The sequence below is a fragment of the Anabas testudineus genome, chromosome 24 (assembly GCF_900324465.2).
Source record: "Anabas testudineus chromosome 24, fAnaTes1.2, whole genome shotgun sequence".
In the NCBI taxonomy this organism is placed as follows: Eukaryota; Metazoa; Chordata; class Actinopteri; order Anabantiformes; family Anabantidae; genus Anabas; species Anabas testudineus.
In genome coordinates, this window is record NC_046632.1 from 18,512,882 (window position 1) to 18,533,414 (window position 20,533).

Sequence of the window (20,533 nt, forward strand, 5' to 3'; positions counted from 1 at the left end):
TGTGAAATTGACCTGTAGTCCACCTCAATGAACTGAAGAATTGACTTGGAATAAGCTGCAGTTACAGGAATGTGAGGGGGGGGGCTTTATGGTTCACACCTGTCCTGACATCTGATGATTCCCCACCCACTGACTCACCTGCAGCTTCATATACCTGTCTGTCTGTTTCTCAGGCTTTGTGTCTCCAGCCTTTGTCAGTAGTGTGTTTCTAGATGATTGTCTGCAGCGTTTTGTGTTTCTTATCTTTATGCCCCCCCACACCTTTGTCTGCCTGTCATTGATGTGGTGTTCACTTGTTCTTGACCGTGCTGCCGCCTCCTCCCCCCTTCACTTTTTTACAGTGTTCTGCACTGGAGATTAAATTGATTATAAATCCAAAGTTGAAGTAGCTGCTTGATGGTGGGCTCCTAACAACGAGACATGTACAACCGCCCCCATGGTGGAACCACGCTAACCAGAAACGAATTACTCGTTAATTAATGAAAGATCCAAATTATCCTTCATGTAGTAGACAACAGATCTTCCAGAGTTGCACAGACGCTCATTAAGTGAACTTTTATCTTCTGACACAAGGTTGAAAGTCTTCAGAAAATCCTTTATTCAGCTGTGTATCAAATCCCTCCTCACCCGTATCTCAGTCCTCTCCTCTGCCTCATCCTTCTCTCTATTCTGCTCTTATCTTATATTTTAAAATCCTTTGTACCTCTCTTCTCCACTGGTTCCCTTTTTTTTTTAACGCTGTCAAACTCTTGGTTGATCTTGAATAAAATTCAGCAGCGAAAACCACCCAGTGATGGAAAAGGTGTAAGACATGGAGGGCATAAATATAGTCTATGGACTATTGATCTTAGGATGCTCATTTCTAGACCCTATGTTTAATTAGATTTAATTATTTAGTGTTATTCTCCTCATTTTGTCACTATTGCTCCAAACTGAACTCAGAGCCTAAATGAATTCTACCAGTGGAACAGAATGAACAGCTAATAACTAATGTACTAATCAGTGGATTTGGTTTTCTGTGAATAAACTAAAGATCAGTAACATGTGGGCAGTTTAAACGTTGCTCAGATTTAGTGTCGCACACTAAATAAACAGAAATGTGGAAGTTCAGATGAAGACCACCTTCATTTAAAACTCACTTGTCTCCATCTAGTGGCTCCAGCGCTGAACAGCTCAGTGATCAGTGTGGAGACGCTCGGTCAGGTCACAGTGAACTGTTTTGTTATGTGGTTGCTTGAATTTCTTTAAGATGTTTCACTGTGAACGTTTTCTTCAGTCCCACCTGAACAGAGATGAACAGATTAACACAGAGGGATAAACACCCAGGAACTCCATGTCTCCATCTGCTTTGGTGGAGAACAGCTCTATCTAGTGTAACGTTCGCTGTACTGCAGCCTCTCAGAGGGTGGTGGTGGATTTGATCATTCAACATCATGTCCCTGTTTGTGACAATCACACTGAGGCAGAGGGAGGACGGTCGGATGGTTGAGAGCTGCTCTTTTATCTTCTATATGTAAACATTTTATGACCAGACTGTCTCCCTGTGTGGTATTAATTAATGCTATTCTAGTACAATTTGGAAAAAGATATGAATTTACTGGTGGACAACCTTCTCCACCAACTGATCCACAGCCCAGTTCATAGTTTAACACTCCTTCCTGTGTAAATGTGTGAACTGAAATGTAGAAAACCTCATTTTTCATGTAAATGATCAAATAATCCAGTTTAAAGTGAGGCCCAGCTGTTTCTTCTTAAATATCTGAGCGTTAAACAGAAACGGACGCGTTTTCTGAGTTTGGTTTATTAGATGCTGCAATTTCAGGCCTTTCTCAGTCAGATCAAACTGTAAAACACAGTCGGTTTCTTTGTCTGTTGAGAAGATAACGACCTCCAGTTGGAACAAACACGTTACAAAACCTTTACAAAGGACTCGGACACACTAAACCCCAGTAACCACACACACACACACACACACACCCTGAACTTTAGCTGGCGTTCTTGCCGCCCTTCTTCTTCTTCTTCTTTGGCGCCTGCTTCGTGGACGACTCGCCTGTCGTTTCAGATGGTGGAGTTGACTCTGATGAGGTTGCTGGTTCTGCTGCTGCCTGCACTGGTTCAGTCGGCTGCTGTTGGACCTTCTCATCTTCCACTGGTGCCACTGATTTGACCTCAGTCTCCTCCTCAATCTTCAACTCTGCAGCTTCTGGTTGTTTGGCTGTTTGTGGATTCACCTTCTCACTCTCAGTTGCTGGTTGCTGTTCAGCAAGTTGCTGCTCCTGGATCTCCTCAGCAGGTTGGACTTGTTGCACCTCTTTGTTCTCAATCTGTGCTTGCACTTTTACTGCTTCTGGTTTGAGGTCTGTCGGGGGGCTGGGACTAACTTTCTCAGCCTCAGTTGTTGATTTCTGCTGCTGCAGGATTTCTTCATCAGGTTCCACTTGTTGATCCTCTTGGACGTCGACTTGTGGTTGAACTTTCACAGCTTCTGGTTCTGAGTCTGTTGCTATTGTTTCAGGGGTCTTCTCCTCAGGTGTTGACACAGCTGGATTCTGGAGCTCCTTGGCTTTATCAGACTGTGGGAGATCTATTTCTGCTACGTCTAGTTTTACCTCTACAACCTGCTCCTCAGGGACTGAAACCGGCTCCTGTTTGACTTGAGGTTTGGACTTGAACTGGACAAACGCAGAAGCCACTAAGTCCTCTTCTGGGTCTATATCATTATTGTCTTCTTGCTCATTGTCAGCAACAGGGGCAAAAAAGGAGTCTGCAAACTCCCGGAGCTTGGCCTGCTGCTCCCTCAGACGAGCCATGTCCTCTGTCAGAACCAGGTCCTCGGCCTGGAGCTCCTGGATCTCCGCAGGAGTCAGAAGCTCAGATTTGTCAGCACTCTCAGAGTCCTCTTTGAGCTTAGAGCTGCCAAAGATCTTTGCTGGGAGGTCGGAGTTAGCTTGGCGGACTTCCTTGATCTTGTCATAGAGGACTTTCCTCTCGTCCTGTAAAGCGCGACACAGCTTCTCCAGCTTCTGAATCTTGAGGACAAACAAGTCGTACTCTTTGCTCTTCTCGGTTCTCTGGATGATGGGTTAGAAAGAGAAGAGAACACAGTGAGAAATGTTGAGCCTGTGAAAACTCAGCAGCCTATCGTGCATTAGAGGTTCTGATTGTTAACGAGAGACGCCCAGCTGGGTTCAGCAGAAAGAAAACGTCATCAACACACCTCTTCGATCATGTCAGTCAGAGCCTTGTTGCAGTTCTCAAACCTTATCCTCCACAGATTTGACTCTTTCTCCAGTTTCTTCATCTTGTCCGACATCTGAGAAGAAAATAAACCTGCTGTCAGAACTAGAACGGTTCAAAATGAGAAGAAGATTATAGGATGGGTTTGGTCTCATTTCTCATCACAGTTAATAAAACAGGTTCAACAATGAACCACGTGCTCTTTACAAGATGTATAAAAGATGTTTCACAGGGGATTCATGTAGAGACTAACTGGTTGGATCAGCAGCTATTTAACAGCACATGTGCTGTAGAAATGATCACCTACATTCTCCATCTCAGTTTTGAAGCGGACGTAGATTTCGTTGCTTTTGGCCAGTGTTTCTTGAAACTCATCAAACTTTTGTGCGTAGAGAGTCAGCTGTGGACAGATGGAAAGAAGAGACGGTCAGACGGAGATAATCAGCTGGAAATGTTAAAGCATACAGTTATTGTCTGTTTTTGAATGAACTCATTCTACTGCTAAGTAGCTGCTGCTGAATAGACTCAGGTTTAGTTTAACTCACAATTATGTGGCAACAGGAAGTTTTAAATACTGAAACTTGAAGCTGATCAAGGTCATAAAATCACTGCAAAGACCTGAATTCAGTCCTTCTGGATGTTATATTGCCAAAGTAAACGATGTAATACTCTGATGTATTTGTAATTTAATGTGCCCTTTAACTGAAAGCCTCATTGTCCAATAAAAGACAAAAACAAAAAGACATCACCGTAACTGGACATTTAAAGAATCCAACATGATTTCTTTTTTCTAAATCTTGGACACGACTTTTAAATGATGAATTACAAATTGCAAGAGTCATTAATAATGAACCACGCTCGTTGCCAGGGGTCATTTGTCATTCATACTTTCATGATTTCATGTTCAGTATTACAAATGAGGGAGACCAACTAAAGTTCATTTGAGTCTCTCGACATTAAAAGTGAAGCTGATAAAAATTGAATTCAACCTCAGTGGAATAAACTACATTTGGACACACGTGAAACTCTTCATGCGCCTGTGACCAGACAGAAAGACCAACGTCTCCTTCTGGTCCATGTGTCGTCATTTTGCTTTGTTATAGTTGTTTTTCATCTGTTTGTGGTCCTTTGTCTTTTTTACCTGAGCATTGTTACCTTCAGTCATGAAATATTAACAGTTACTTCCCCCCGTGCAGTAGGACCATCTTTCCATAGGTGTGACATGAGAAGCTCACTGAGGAGCAAACTACTGAGTATCTGAGGTATTCCTGGAGTATGGAGACAGTTTTAAAGACTCGTTAGGTTGTTAGGTTCACATGATTAAAAATGTCCTCTTGTCTCGTCGACAGGTGCCAGCCTGTGGTGAGTACTTCTTAAATCTCGCCCTGCTGCTACCAGGTGTGTGCTACCTGTCCTCCTGGTCAGCATGTTAGTTTTGTCAGTGAATATTCACCTGTGCCTGCATGACAGTCGCCTGCTCTCTGAGTGTCTGAGCCTGCAGTTTCCACTCAGCAGCCTGAACCAGTAACTGGTTAGAAGAGAACAGACAGAGACACATTACAGACGTTTCTTTACCTTCTTCTTCATGTCCAGCTCCTGCTCCTTCATAGCGAAGCATTTCTTTGTTTTGTCAATAGTCTCCCTAAGCAACTACGGCGACAGAGACAATACACAGTCAATCAAGGAAAACTAATGTGTTAATGATGATGTTGAACTTCTAGTTTTCCAGTTTTAGGAGAAAACTCCTCAATGAACAAAACTTGACTGTGGGTGACATCCTGCAGCTGTCACTGAACGTAACACTCACATATTCCTTCTCTCGCTTGTGTTTCTCCTCGGCCTCGGCCAGCAGAGCATTAGCCTGCTGCAGTTTGGCTTCAGTCAGTTTGTGCTGCAGGTCACGGTGTCGGTTGATCTTCTCCAAACTCTGCAGAGAGAGAGGAGCGTCTTCAATTCAAGCCAAGATAGAAATGCATTGATCGAATACATGAATGAATCTATCTGCTACCTTCTTCCAGAAGATAAGTGGAAACCTAACATCAGTTCATTGTTAGAGGATTAATATGTTGTCCGTCCTCTTACCACCTCCCTCTGCTCGCACTGGTTCATGAGACTCTCCAGTTTATCCGTCAGGTTGGTGTTTTCATGGCACAGTTTGTCGTTTCTGGCGCTGTGCTGCTCGATCTGAGCCTGGATCTCTGTCAGCATCTTCTGGAAGTGACTGGTGATCTCTGTCCTCTTCTCTTCGTCCTCCCTACAGCGCTGAAGCGTCTCCTCCTGCCAGGAGTTATAATAAAGCTTCAGCTTTGTCTTCTGCTAAATTAACATGTTCTGCCTCTCACAACATTTGCTATGAGGAAGCTGTTGGTCAGTATTTCTGATATTAGTAATTATACTTCAAGTATTTTAGTGTCCTGTTAATAAATTAACTTTTTTATTGTAGTACGTGCAGTAACTACCCCCAGCTCTCCCTACATACCGTCAGTATCCTGTAGTGTCCCTGCAGCTCTCTGCACAGAGTCTCCAGTTTGCTGCGAGCTGTGACGCTGCTGCGATACTCAGCCTGCAGCTGCTGCCGCTCCTCCAGCAGGACGGACACCCTCTGCTGCACAACAGCCAGCTTCTTCTCATCAATGCGCCTCAAGGCTGCCTGCAAACACGCAAAGACACAAACACGCAAAGACACAAAGACACAAACATGCAAAGACACAAAGACACAAACATGCAAAGACACAAAGACACGCAGACGGATGGTGAGATGCTGAGGAAGAAAAGTGCAAACTGTGTGTAGATTGTTCTAGTAAGTAGAAAGTATCAGCATCACTGATAAGTCAGACTGATTCTCACCAGTTCAGCATGTTTCCTGACCAGATCCTCCAGTTTCTCCTCCGGGGAGGACCTGTTGTTCAGACTCTGCATGATGAGAGAGACCTCTGTGGGGAGGGAGGATCTCATTGAATGCTTGTTTTACTAAATGTCCTTTAACCATAAAGGTAGAAAGTTTTTTGTAGCATCACTCTTCTAGCATTTTGCTGGCTCACCTGTCTCCATGGTAACTGTGCTGTCATCCTTTTCCTCCTCCTTCATCTTTTCCACCTCTGCCCCCCCCACAGCCTGACCCATTCAGAAACAATACAAAACCTTGTTTGCACGTGTTTTCCCACATTTCAGGTTGTGTAAAGAGTTCTTTTGTGTGTGTTCACGTGCGCTGACCCACCTGTGTGTCCAGGAGCGTGGCCGCAGAGCCGTGGGAGCTGATGATGTCCTCCAGTCGACTGCTGAACTCCTCCATGGGGTCGAGGAAGTCGGAGGAGGAGCCACAAGCGGCAGCCACCACCTCCCCCTCGGTGCTCTCTGTGTCCGGGGACACGCCGTCAGGCTGGGGGGGGACTGACACCTTTGCTGCTTTCACCGACGTCTCCATCCTCAGTGTTCTGGGAATAAGAAACATTTAGAGTGAAGAACACAAAACGTGAGGTTCTACGTTCTACTACACATCAAAATCAAACATCTGTGTTTGCACAGAATTATCTGTTGGATGATTCCACATTTTCTTCACATCTTTATGTTCAGCCTGATAAATATATAGGTAGAAAACGACAGACCACAGCTGTTTGGTGCTTTTTACATTCACACACACAATGAGAGCAGCTGCACCAGCAGCAGGCTGAGATACAGTTCACATGTAGCTGTCGAGGCCTCTTCATATGACTTCAACCAGCTAGTGTGTGTCCTGTGACACGTCCAGTGGCTGTTTGTCCTCACAGCTCTGTCGCAACTGACCAGCTGCCACCGTTATTGTATCTGGCTAAGTTAAAATTAGCTGTCTGAGCCGGCCAACCCCCACTCTGCCCCCGACACATTCCCATCTCTCCAAGAGTGTTCAGTCAGGCTCCGCTGACCCAGTGTGGAGCAGAGTTTCTAGTCATTTAAAAAATACAAACCTTGATTTAAAGTCTTGAACAGCTGTTTAAGACTTTAACACCCTCTGTTATGATCCCCCCATAGAAAACTTACGCTCCACCCACATCATCAGTCAACCAATCAAAATCCCTCCAGCCTGAATTTCAATCTGTTGACCACATCAGAGCGAACGGCTCGTCTGACGGTGCACAAAACAATGGAGATAAGAAGCTTCATGATAAGTTCATGTTGCAGGACTGATGCAGTAAAACTGGAAAAATGCCACAGCTGCACTATTTTACCTGTAACTTTCCAGGCAGCTGGTAAAACGCTGTAAGGTTGTTGTTTCTTACTGTTTAAGAGAGAAAACGGTTCCCACTGTAAATATATAAAGTCATGTCATGATATTATATTTTATAATGTACAAACACACAGAGGACTGACTCCACCACTCAGAGGTCAAATCAAGAAAAACAACTCGTCAACTCATCCTGTTTGTTAAATTAGTCTAAAATGAAGTGAGGTTCAGCTCACAGCACAAAGACGCCGCCATCATTAAACCTGAATCTGAAGAATCAAACTGGAGCTCGTGGAGGCTCGAGAACACCAGTAATAAAATCAAAGACCTAAAGACTTTGTTAAACATTCTGATCCTCAGTCTCGGTCCGTCTGAGGACTTTAAAGGTTTTGCCAAGTCACTGTAAAAGTCCTCACTTCAGCATTTCACAGTGACAAAGCAACATGTCTCATCATGGCGGCCATTATGGAAGCTTAAAGTACCGGTCCAGAGTGAAACACACTATGTGTGTTAGAGCATGAAACCAACAGATTTAAGTGCCAAGAAAAGAAATAAAAAGAAATAATAATAATAAAAAATAAACCATAGACGCCTGAAAGAAGAAAGATTAAAGCAGTAGAAGCTGACACTTGTTCCAATACTTCACTAAATAAAGTGATAAAGATTCGTGAATAATGAGACTCAAGCTTACCAGGATCAGTGGAGTGAAGGAGAAGAGGTGAAGCAGAGACGGAGCGAAGCAGAGGACGGAGACCGGAGGAGGGTCCTGCTGACATGACAAACAACAGCTGACCCCCAAAATAACCCGACAGGCTCAGCTCACACTCACAGTTCACGTGTGTGTTCGAACTTAAAGCCAGTTTACTGCTGTGGAAATATTCAGCTCATCTATTCTTATGTCTTATGTCTGTGGTTCAGTTGTGTTAGACGACAGTGGAGAGGAAAACAGACAGTTCAGAAACACACACCTGTTAATAAAAACACAATTCACTCCACAAACAGGAAGAGCAGCAGGACGCGACCTGTCGACCTCCTCAAGAACAGTTTGTGTCATTTCTGCTGATGCTTCAGGCAAAGTTGTCGGGAAGCAGATGATTGGATGCAGACTGCTGGTCTTCTACTTTACACCATCAAGTAGTGTGTGTGTGTGTGTGTATATGTGTGTGTGTGTGTGTGTGTGTGTGTGTGTGTGTGTGTGTGTATATGTGTGTGTGTGTGTGTGTGTGTGTGTGTGTATATGTGTGTGTGTGTGTGTGTGTGTGTGTGTGTATATGTGTGTGTGTGTGTGTGTTAGTCCTAGTTAATCAAACTGTAATAAAACCAGAAAACATTAAGAAGTTTGGTTCTGACTCGCAGGTCGTGGAGTGAAATCCACTCACCTGGAGGCCAACGGCACGAGGAGACAGCGAATCCCACCTCCTCTCCATCCCCTGGACAACGTGTGTGTGTATCAGCGTTATGACCCGTGACCTGCAGATACCTGAACTTTTAATTATTTCAGAGCCATGAACAGTTTGCAAGAAGCAGATGAGGAGTTGCTCTGCTCCCGTGTTTCCAATTTTCTGTGTGCTTAATGGGATTTTACGGATGAAATGACTGCGACACCCTTCAGGTTATTTAAATCGCCAGCTACAAGGTTCCAGTGTTTTCCGATTAGAGTCAATCAGTATGCTAATGTTTCACCGCTCAGTAAACACACGAGCACTCAGCTGTGGGGGAACAGGAACATCCTGCTCACCTGGATGTTCACTACCTGCTGCCTCACTGTCACTCCTACAGACCCTCTGTGGTTAATTTGAGTTAAATGAACATAAATAGTTCATGTGATTCACCTTGAATGCGGAAAATAGTCGGTGCTCGAACACTGTTCAGGTTTATGTCTGACTTTTTGTGTTGTTAATAGGTTTGTTGTAGATTGAAAGGAGAACCAATCACAGAATGATGGAAAATGTGTGGATAAGATGTTCACAGCTGCACAGAGGACTCACAGGAACTATGTTACCTGCTTCTAGAAATGAATGAGGACCCGTTTGGGACCTCTGTTGGTTCTCACAGAACCATTTGACACGATGAATTCTGATCATCATCTCAATCAGCCTCAGGCAGGTAAAATAAAAGACACTTTCTTTTTTATTGTCTCAGTCCAACTTCTTAAACCACTAATCGAGGTCCCTGAAGGTCCAGTTCTCCTCTGTGTCCAGTCATTCCTCCCATCACCCTGCTTTTCTCTGGCTCACCTGCTCACTGGCCCCTCCTGTCCTGATCTACCTGATCCACTCTTCCTGGTCACATGACTGTGCTCCACACCTGGATCCATTTCGACTCGTTCCCTGTTGGTAGAAACAGCAGCCACAGTTAGTTCCACGGTTCTTATCTCTGTTGTCTTGTCTTCGTTTCTGAACCAGACTTTGTGGATTATTCTTCTGGCTCTTGGACTTCACTCTGTCTATGTGGTTCCGGCCTGTGACCTGGACTCTGAGTAAGTCACGTGTTCTTCTATTTTCTATTCAAACAGTCTGACTACTGTACACGACCTGTCAACGGACAACACAGACACACAGGAGCTGATTCTGGATCATGTTTCTATCCCTGCAGTGAGCAGGATGTGCTGCTCTGTGGTCTCAGGTGTGATGCGTCACCTTCTCTTTACCTGCTGGCTCCTGTTGTGGACCAGCAGGTGGCAGCAGTGAGCTGTGGTTCTGCTTCTCTGACTGACTCATAATCTTAATGTGTGTGTGTGTGTGTGTGTGTGTGTGAGATCCACATTCAGTGTTTCTCTCACTCTCAGCTCATCTGTTTGTCACTCATTCATTTCTTTCTTTGTTCCATCTCACCTTTAACAGAACACACACTCTTTCTCCTCCTCGCTCCGTCACACACACACACACACACACACACACACACACACACTCGTCTTTCAATTAGCTTCATCTATGTGAATATCTCAGACACACTGTCGCCTCTCATTCACACTCACGCTGCCTTTAATCGAACCTGCTGGACTCCTGGAGCAGCTGGAGGTGTTTGTGTGGCTATTTGTGCTCGAACTGGTTTAAATATATGTGCTGATCAGCTTGTCGTGTTTCCTGATGTGTTGTTATGATCTGTGAGGCAGCAGAACAGTCATGGACGAGTCTTTAACACTGCTGCCATGTGTTTGAACCTGCCACAGTTGGCGTGTTCTGATCCGCCTGATCTGAGGTCAGCGATTCTCCACAAACCAGTATTTACAGTAAACAGCTGTTGGTACTTTGAGGCAGTTGCTCCGACTTAGAGGAAACCTGCTGAAGGCCCGTTCAGCCCATCAGCTCCACACTGACGGGCTTTCTGAGTGAGCACGCTCTGATCTGGTCTCAGTGAAAATCTCTTGTCAGCTTCTTACCTAAGCCCTCAGAGTTTCAAAATAAAAGCCCTCAGCAGGAAGCCGTGGTTCAAGAGTTGCATGTTGCTCTTCTTAAAATAAAAGTCCCCTGATGCTGGAAACATGTTTGTGCTGTGTTTTATCTCTCTGGTGTCTCTGGTTTCGTTTTTCTCTACACATCACTCTCTTTTTTGTCCTTTATCCCCACTTCCTGTTTTCCTTCTTCCTTCTTTCCTCTCTCACCCCTCTGTTATGTTCTTGTTCCAGTTTGTCTCGAACCGTCTGTATCTTTCCATCTCTGCTCTTTCTTTGCATCTTTTATGTCCGAACATCTCGGTCTGTCTCCGTCTCCTTTTACTAGTCTGCTGGCACAAACCTCCTCCTCTTCCTGCTTCTCCTCATCTTCTATTATCTTGCTTTTCATCCATGGGGCGTATGATGGAGCATAATGTACACTCCACAGCTGAGGCTCTTTGATAACACAGACTGTGTTTCTTTTTCTGTGACGAGCTGTGGTGAAAAATCCTTTCAGACTTTTTCACTTTGAGCTTTAAAACTAAACAGACGAATGCTGAGGTGATGCAGCAGTTCTGTTGACCTCAGATAAAAACCCACACACTTTAATTCAGACCACATTTGTCTCTGTCACCATTTATTCTTTGTGTCTCCGTCATCCCTCCTTTGACTCCTTCCTTTTTGTGTTTGTGTATTCTTCTTAAATATTTCTCTGTGCATCTGTTTTATGTCAAATTTCTGCCTTTCTCTAAACAGAGCTGCAGACACAGACGTCCCTCTTCACCTTGTCAAACCTCTGTAGCTCGGTTTCTTTCATTCAGCTCACTGCAGAGCTAAAACATGACTCTGGGCTCTTCTGTCTATGCAAAATTAAAGTTCTGACCAGGTTGCAGCCCTCGGACTCTCTGCCCTCACAGTTAGTCAGTGATCTAAATATGACTGGTGCTGTGCTCATACACAGATCTTTTTCTCTTGCTGTGCTAGAGGCAGAGAGAGCCCACAGAAATCTTAAAAGGATAGACGAGATAGACAGAGATTATATATCACTACGTCCAGCACGTGCACCAGAAATAACAGCACAAAATGTCTTTAAATCTCTTTGAATGTGATCTAGGATCTGGTCTAGGGAGAGACGGTTAGCTGATGTCAGATTGCAGGAGAACATAATGGTTTTATTGGCACCAAGCAGCCACACAGTGGTGCAGTGGTGTGATCCACACGGACGTTTACTCTGAGTTAATTCAGCCTGGTTTGAACAGATTTGTCTTAAAAACAATTCAATCGGACTTTCATCAGCCTAATAGCACGGTAGTGTGTACGTGGTCTTCAAATCTAGTTTATAATCAGCTTAGAAATATTGTGTCTGCTGATGTTCGTGACTCTGGTGAAGTGAAGATCCTGTTTCATGACCAAAAACCAGAAAACTGCAAACAGTGCTGTTAGAAAAGGACAATGTGGATCGGCTGCAGAGGCCCAGAGCACATACTGTAGTTTACGTACTACGTGTGTGTACAGTAGCAGCCAGCACACTGGGTCCTCTGAGGCTGTTTCAGAGTCTGAATCCATCACATTAAAAACAGAGGCAGTAACTAATTCGACAGTCAATGTACATTCATTAGATTATGAGACGTGCTGCCACATGACTTAACTCTCACTGTCTCAGGTTAAATGACTTCAAATCATCACAAACATCAACAGGATTTTCTCCCGAATCCCACTGAAACATCATTTGTGCTTCAGTTGATTCAGTCTGAAGCTGTTTCTCAGGAGGAAACGGGACGAGATGCTGTTTGCTCTACTCCCTCGTGTGCAGTCAGCGCCTGGCAGTTTATGTTAAGGTTCTTCCCTTTCTGCTTATTTCCCAGATGGAAATAACAGGACAGGATGTCAAAGCAATTACTCTGTGAACAAAGTTCCAGAACTTAATTTAGTGTCAGACAGGAGCTCTTCACAGGTATGAAACTCTGGACCCTTAAACTCCAAACAACTTCATTTACAGAGAGAAACAGACTGAATATGATCAATTTACAACATGAAGTTTAGAATTTAAACACATTCTTCCAACTCCTGCAACAAACCTTTCGTAGTGTGACATGTAGTAAGGATTTAAAAATAGCATTTAAAAAGCTCGTCTTCCATCGTTTGGTCTTCAGCACAGATGAACAGGCTGTTCGTGTTTTGTCTCGTGTTTCTTGAATCTCCGCAGCTCTGCCTTCTCTTTTTCTTTCTGTTCTGTTTAATGGATTTCTGCTTTCCCTGAATATCTATCAGTCACTCTCCATCGTTTTTATTATCTGTCTCACTATCTTTAATATTTCTGCCCTCTTATTTTATTCCCCCCCCCCGTCGTCTCTCTGTATGACTTCACTTTCCTATTTGTTTATCTCAATTGTTCTCACAGAGACTAATAATCGGTTTGCAGCGATTTGGTCTGTGTGTGTCCTGTGTACATGTTTGGAATCTGAATGGGTCGGTTCGCTTAAGTGAGGCAGTGCAGACATTTGATTATGAAATGTACTGCAGCGCAGCAGAATGTGAGCGACCTCGTAGTAAAGATAAAGAGGAGGAAACAGTCAGAGAAGCTGGAGAAAGACGAGCAGAATAAAAATAAAACATAGAAAATGTGACAGATAATAAAAATAAACTCCAATTAGAAACTAGTAGATAATAATAGAAATCATACTCTACACTGAAAAGCTGCATTAGATACAACTGACTACACTGATCCAAACCTGAATATTCTCTGTCCAATGCCATAAACTGTCCTCTAGTCCGTCCAAGGATGTGATTCATCAGACAAACCTGCAGAAAACAAAGCTGCTTTTGTTCTGACCTCCAGTTTTTTCTTCCTCTGTGCATTCTGGTCTGTTTGTGGGTTGGCATAGCGACTGTGTCCTTGCAAGAATAAATTGTCATATTTATGTGTCATCGCCTCTGTCCACCTTCATCCTAAAGTCTCATTATCTTACAGTGTTGTGCTTAATAAAGCCTAAAGCTGCTTCAGTGACAAAACCAAAAGGAAACAACTGATTCTGAACGTTATATCTGGAGCGTTTTGACAAATTGACGCGTCTAAATCAGCTTTTAGCAGTTTCTGTTTGTAGATCCTGGTTATAGAAGAACTGTACTGTCGCAAATTATAACGAGATAAAGAGGCGACACTGGTTCGACAAACTGAAGAGTCTTCTTATTTATACCACGTGTTTCAGTGCAGGGGCTTTGTTCAGGATATTTTACATGTGTGGACAAAATGTCTATATACTCAGCACCTTGGTAGCAGCCACTGGGGGTTAGACATGTCCTTAGCAAACCTCATGTTGCATAAGATGTCAAAATAAGAGCATCTCAAGGAGCAATAAGGGCTTAATAAATAAACCTATTCTGCTTCTGTTTCCTAAGGAAGTTGATGTTAAATTAACCAGACATGTGGAATACAGCATGTGGTGACTTCAAGGCTGCATCACAGCCATGGCTGCAGCTGGAGACGGTGTTGATAACGGGCTCAAAATGAACCTATAAGAAATCTATAACTGAAGGTAAGAATGAAATGAGTTTCTATTTTCACTTGAATCAGACTAAATCCTTACATAATATTTTTGCAGCATAACAGTTGAAACATCTTAACTGTGTTAGTCTCACTGTTTTAAAAAAAGAAAGTCTACTGCAGAGTGAATTTCACTTCCCCTTAAGAATAATTAACCGTTGCCCACAGCACAGATGCGATAGATCAGTACTGTAGAACGTTCATAGTCAGTGTTACTGAATGTCATTGTCCTCATTACTTCTTTAGCAAAACCTGAAATTACACAGAGTGAATGAACAGAGACGTGGAGAGAGAGACTAAAATGAAAAGCAAAGAAATGTGTATATGAATTTGTGCACATGAGCAAAGATGGTGGTACGGAGACATGGACAGAAAATGACACCAGAGATTGAGGACATGCCGTCTTCTGGAGCGCTGAGCCAGGGCCATTTAATCAGCAGTAATACCATTCGACCCATTCAGTGCTTTGATTAAGGAGCCGTTTGCAGAAGCAATCAAAGAAAAGTAGTTTGGATGTTCCTCCATAACTCTCCCGACTTTACTTAAATAAAGCAGCACTTTAACGTTGACACTTTGTCCTGAAACACGAGCGCAGACGGCGTCAGAATAAGAGTGGGGCGTCAGTCCACCTGGAACAGTTACTGTCTGGTGCTACATGTCGACTGCACAAAGAATTGAACCACTAACAACCTCGATCTGTTAATTATTGGATAGATGAACATCAGCCTGTATGTTTCCTGTAGGACACAGCTCATTACCACATGTCATCAAATCAAATGGAAAGAACGGAGCCAAACGACCACAATTAAAAACAAAGGTCACGTGTGGATTAAAGGAGGATGAACAAGTCAGAGTGGAACAAACAACGTGGGTCACATGTGGCTCTGATGACACACGACACGGTCACAGACCAACAATCCACCAGAGACCTCAGTGACCTCAATGATTCACATATGATAAATACATGGGAACCAGAATCAGATGGTTCCAGTCCACGGATCAAGTGTTGATCCGAGGATCCAACAAGTCAGACTGTGCACGAGCAGCTTCTTAAGAACAGTATTAAAAATGAAGAGTATCATCAGGAATAAAATGAACAGCAGAGTGTCACTGGTGGACGAGGCCCAAACCCGGAGCTGCTAAATCCTGCTGATGGCTCTGTTAATTATGCAGATCTTCCTACGCAGCACTGGGATTCAAATGTTAATTGACCTTCTGTGCACTATTAGGCTGTTTCCAAATGCTGCACTCGGATCCTTTAGACCACAGATTTGAAGTGGCTGCGTTGTTTCCTCGTTGGCTGTTGACACTGATAAATGTTTGCTGTTATAAATGAATGTGGTTTATTTATTCCCCTGATAGAACGGTATCTTCAGGTATTTGTTACCTCTGCTGTCAGGTGTACATCGTCTTTATTCTGTCTTTGTAAAGATGCTAACGTCTGTCTGTGATTGGCTGCTGACTAACCTGGATTCCCTTCAGATGCGTTTGATGACAGTGAATCATCTGTATGCTCATGTAAATCCTCTTCATCCTTTCATCGTCTTCATTCACTTATTTATTTGCCAATAACAGCACCGTGGCTCATTATCATCAGACTGTGTATAACGTCATTCACAAAGACGGAAACTCTGTTCATGGGAGGAGAAAGGTGACGGGGGGTCGTCTAAAGGTCGGCTCCTCCTCGCCTGTGGCGTCTTTTTTCTTCTGAGATAAGACAAAGAGAGACTCAGGTCCCTGAGGGACCGGTGCCTTTCTCTGCACCGTTAATACAAACTGTGGGTCGAGACCGTAACTCACTCATTTCCTCCTCGCTCCTCTTTTGTTCCACTCTCTCACCACGACTGTATTTTTTCCACTAAGCTGAAGTCTTGAATAAATAATAAGCCGTCATCTCTTGACAAACGTTAACTGTCCTGTCGACTGCTGCCCCCCTGTAAACCAACACAATCAGCTGGGTACTAGTACTTTAGCCTGTTATTGATTATCTGCACTTCCTAAATGAGCTCGTGCTTGATTTGCAGACAGTAGATACTGAGGGGATTGATGAGCATCCAGCTGATTGGGAGCTCTGACTTTTGTGAAGGAGGGAGGATCAGCTGCTGGAATACTTTACAGCTCGTCCTCGGAGATTAATATTATATATAATATTGACTGATCTACTCTCATTGAGACCTCTGGAGTTTCTGTTACAGACGTATTCAGACCTTCATGCAACAACTGCAGCTTCGAGCCTCGTTAGGTAAATCTCAACAGGCTTTGTACACCAGGATGTGGCCAGTCTGTTCTTCCTGTAGGTTTCTGCTGTGTGCTTTTATATATAAATGTATTTCTATGAGGATCTGATGGCTCAGCAGTGACCTCCTTTGGCTGTAGCGGCTCCATGTAGTGACCACACCTGAGTGAACCTCTACAATAAGAGGATGAGCAGAAGTTTGGAAAATCTTTGGATGCGTTCGGATCTGCTGCGTATTTGTATTCATCGTGTCGTCTCAGTTTGATGAAAGGAACACTCACCAAATAATCGGGGTGTGAAAGGCCCCGAATGAGGGGACGTTTGAGTGTCGCACTGCAGGTGGAGACTGACTGACAGACTTTATTAAAATGTGTGAGTGCTCCCTGTGTATTCTATTGTCTGGGGGTTTTCAGATTTGGCATAAACAATAGAGCAACAGGCCAAAACGCAGCAGCCTGACAGACAAATGCAGCTTTTTAATTAAACACAATCACATCTAATCATTCAGGTCTGACTTGTAATTCAGACAAACACCAGGCCCCGAGCACCCCGTCCCCCAGCCCTCCACTCATTGTCTCTCGCTCTCTCCTATTCAGGGAACGAACGTGTTCAGCCATTAAAAGTTCTCCATCTCTGGGAAATCTTTCTGTCATAGGGGATCAGAAGTGGCAGCTTTTTAATATCAGTGCCGTGCATTATGATTTGCACAGTAAGAACATGGAGCTGGGGGCTGAATCCCTGGTAAAGTACAACAACTAGAAGTGTAAAGCTGCTCTGGCAGCTCCGAGGGACTGAAATGTCAACAAGAACATGAAAGTATGTGTAAACCGTTGCCTGTGTACACACCCAGCAGACACAGATCATCTTTTTAAGATCGTTTTTAGCCTTTATTGAATAGTTTTACAGTGGAGAGAGAGAAAGAGGGAACGTCATGCAACCAGACTCAAACCAGAGGCGTTTTAACGGTTAAGTGCCGTAAATGTTCTGTATGACTTCTTCAGCATCGTCAGCTAAGACCTTAACTCAGGTCTTGGTTCCTGAGGAGGCACCATGTGTTTTTTCTTTTTTTTTTAAATCATTAAATCTGTTTTATGCCTGAAATTTGACAAATTAACTGAAAGTAGAAGGTCTCAGAATTCAAGCAGTGTGCAAAGAGACAACAACAGACAAAGAAGGGAACTTTTCTTAACTTCCACTTCCTGGTCCTGGTTTTATTCACCCACTAGAGACTCGAGGCCTGACCCGCCTGACCCAGCTAAAAATGGATCTGCACAAACTGGACGTGTTTGGAGCAGTTCAGTGAGACTGACCTGAATACCCAGGGTGCAGCTACATTATTTAGCTGTCCCTTCCAGTCGATTGCTGTTGATGAATGAATGGTGGCATGGAACGTTCCCACTAACAGCACATTAAAAGAAATGTGGATATATATGGATTGAAGTGTTTATTTCTTCTTTTAGGTGTTTTCCATCTGTGCACTGATGGTGCTGGTTGTGTTTTTAATTCTACTTCAGTGTTTTGACTTTTATTTTATATTTGCATGTTTTAACTTTTGTCATGTGGAGATTTTTAAATATTATTTCATCGTTATCACTGAAGTGTTCACACCGTTCTCACTGTTCGGTGTTCTTCTCTTCCCAACTCGTCCTGACTGTCTCCAACTTTTGTCAATTTTTGACTTTTTCTTCATAAGGTCGTGTTTGCTGCTGGAGGTTGAGGGCAGCAGGCCAGCTGACATGGCTCAGGATGACTACAAGTTCTGCTGCATGAATAAAAGATGGAGGCAAACTGGAAGCTTTATTTAATAAATAAAATGGGAAGATGGAGACGGAGAGCTGCAGAGAAACAAACTGGAGGGAGCTGGACAGATCATATAGACCATCTAAGGAGTGGTCGGGAGTCAGAACAGTGTTAGGGCTGAAACTAATTTCAGTCAAAATCCAGAATAGTGACTCATTCATATTCTCATTCACAGGGAATCCACTGCCTCTGTAGTTCAGCTGAAATGTAAAGTGATGAAAAGAGGCCAAAAGCCGAGGACAGAGGGGGAAAACGAGAGCCAAACACGTGCAGCTTCCAGTCAGGCAGTGACGGACTGGCTCGGAGGAATTAGTACTTTTCTCAATCCACCCCCTGCAGGCTGCCAACATGAGCACTGTGCTGAACGCTGACCAGCAGCAGACACCGAGAAACCATCGGACCTCCTCTAACAGGGTAAATGTCACTGTAGAGACAAAGAAGAACAGTTGTTGACTGAAGTGTGTCCTGACATCACATCGTGAAATATCTTAAATACGTAACTGCTGTTTGATGTGAAGCAGAATCCTTCAGAGCTCTCACAATGCAAGAGTCCACAGTCCCAGACCCAGCTAGTGCTGGTGGAGTCCACGTTCTACAGCACCAGTGCTGAGAAGTTGAGAGTTGAGAAGTTGGACTTCTGCAGCTGAATTAACCTCGTGATGCCTTCACATCCCACTAAAGAGGAAAATGAACTGACTGATCCAGGACCTGACACATTCAGTATCCACTCTGATACAGGATCTGAAAATCACATCCCAACAACAGTTACACACATTTTTTAAAACAATGATTTGAAATAAGAATGAAAATAGAAATAATGAGTCTGGTCAGTGTGAAGCTGAAGTCTCCGGCTCCTCTCTCATCAGACTCTGGACACTCTGCTGATACCGTCTTTCATTCATTTCCTGCTGCACAACGTTAGTGCTAATTGCTACGATAGTCACTGATAACATCATTCAACGAATGGATAAAACAGAAGAAAATTATAATTTGATCTGTTTAAAGTAGGAGAGTTCAGTGTGTGCTTCCAACAGGTTGTCTATTGTTCTCAATCCTGATTGGTTCTTTGTTTCTTATTAATAGTTTCAATTCATTAAATGTGACGTTTTCTATCACTGAAATAAACTCAGCCTCCACTGTGCGCTTCCTAACGCCTTGTTCACTTTTTGATTAAAGAAAGAAGTGACAGATGAGCATATTTGGAGGTGAAGTCATGAATGTTTCGCAGCAGCTATGTTAAGTGTTGTTTGTCCTCTCAGTCGACTGCACGACTTCCAGCTGGGAGCCTCCGTCTGCCTCCTGCTGCAGCAGCTGGAGTCACTTTGTTTGATTTTGTTAGTCAGACCTTTTCTAATCAGTCTTTTCCCTTCGGACGGTTAAGTGTTGCGTTTCTCTCTCTCTTGCTGACATCATGCACCTCTTCTCTGTCGAAGCCTTGTTGTTCTGTGCATCAGTGTTTATTATAATAAAAACACGTTGATTAGGCAGCAGCCTTGGTTCAGTCTGATTCTACCCAGACTTTAAAATCAAGTCTCAGCCATCAAACGACCTTTAGACATTGTGAGTTTGTCCATTAACCTCCATTCTGTTTGTTAAATGTCTTTTCTTAAAATTTTAAATGTATAATAAATATAATAACAAATGGAACCATGAAAGCATCGTTGGAGACCTTGGTTTTACTATCTGGTATCAGGTTCTTCACATTCGAGTACTTCTTAAAACATGACAAGCCTTCAAGTGTCTTCAAGCAGGAAACTTGGCTCGTTCCTGTTTTGTATCGCTGCAGCCAGTTTTGGAAAAACAGGTAATTTCAGTAATTTGACCTGTCAGGAATAAAAGCAAGTAGAAGTTTTAGGGAGTCACAGTAAGTCATGTCTTAGCTTTTAGCTAAAAGGCCCGAGGGCTCGTGTAGTCGGTACGTTCTCTTCTAAAATAGACAGTTTGATACTTTAATGATCCCAAAGTGTTGTTACAACTCAGAGGAACGGATGCTCTACATACAAATTCCTGATTCTTTTGAGTTCTCTGTCAAATGAAAACCTCTTTTAGAAATTCTCCTGCATTCTTCTCTTGCACCTCTAAATAACATTTGCTTGTCCAGACAGGACGGTCGGGCCAGACGCTGGTTAGAAAAGATGT

At 43.4% G+C, this 20,533-nt stretch overlaps 2 protein-coding genes and 1 long non-coding RNA gene across 4 annotated transcripts in view; 1 reads left to right on the top strand and 2 right to left on the bottom strand.

Moving 5' to 3' along the window:
- The window catches only part of LOC113149657 (solute carrier family 35 member D3), a 3,030-nt gene extending 1,881 nt beyond the window's left edge, over positions 1–1,149 (bottom strand). The window contains exon 1 of the mRNA XM_026341873.1: positions 1,140–1,149. Coding sequence (XP_026197658.1) covers positions 1,140–1,149 — 10 coding nt within the window. The remainder of the gene's footprint in view (positions 1–1,139) is intronic.
- A 632-nt stretch (positions 1,150–1,781) lies between these two features.
- Positions 1,782–8,263, bottom strand: txlnba (taxilin beta a). Of its 2 annotated transcripts, none has more exons than XM_026342092.2 (11): positions 8,130–8,263; positions 6,455–6,671; positions 6,279–6,351; positions 6,085–6,170; positions 5,717–5,887; positions 5,320–5,514; positions 5,045–5,164; positions 4,691–4,765; positions 3,545–3,637; positions 3,218–3,313; positions 1,782–3,071 (listed from the first exon to the last, which is right to left on the bottom strand). In XM_026342092.2, the coding sequence occupies exons 2-11, from the start codon at positions 6,659–6,661 to the stop codon at positions 1,986–1,988; spliced, it is 2,202 nt and encodes a 733-aa protein (XP_026197877.1). In that variant the 5' UTR covers positions 6,662–6,671; positions 8,130–8,263; the 3' UTR covers positions 1,782–1,985. The 2 variants fall into 2 exon arrangements, with proteins under 2 accessions (XP_026197877.1, XP_026197876.1); XM_026342091.2 differs by lacking the exon at positions 4,691–4,765 and adding an exon at positions 4,813–4,887.
- A 1,525-nt stretch (positions 8,264–9,788) lies between these two features.
- LOC113149806 lies at positions 9,789–19,957 on the top strand. The gene is made up of 3 exons (XR_003297592.1): positions 9,789–9,917; positions 14,214–14,350; positions 18,288–19,957. It is a non-coding gene; the product is annotated as an uncharacterized LOC113149806 (long non-coding RNA).
- Positions 19,958–20,533: the final 576 nt, after the last annotated feature.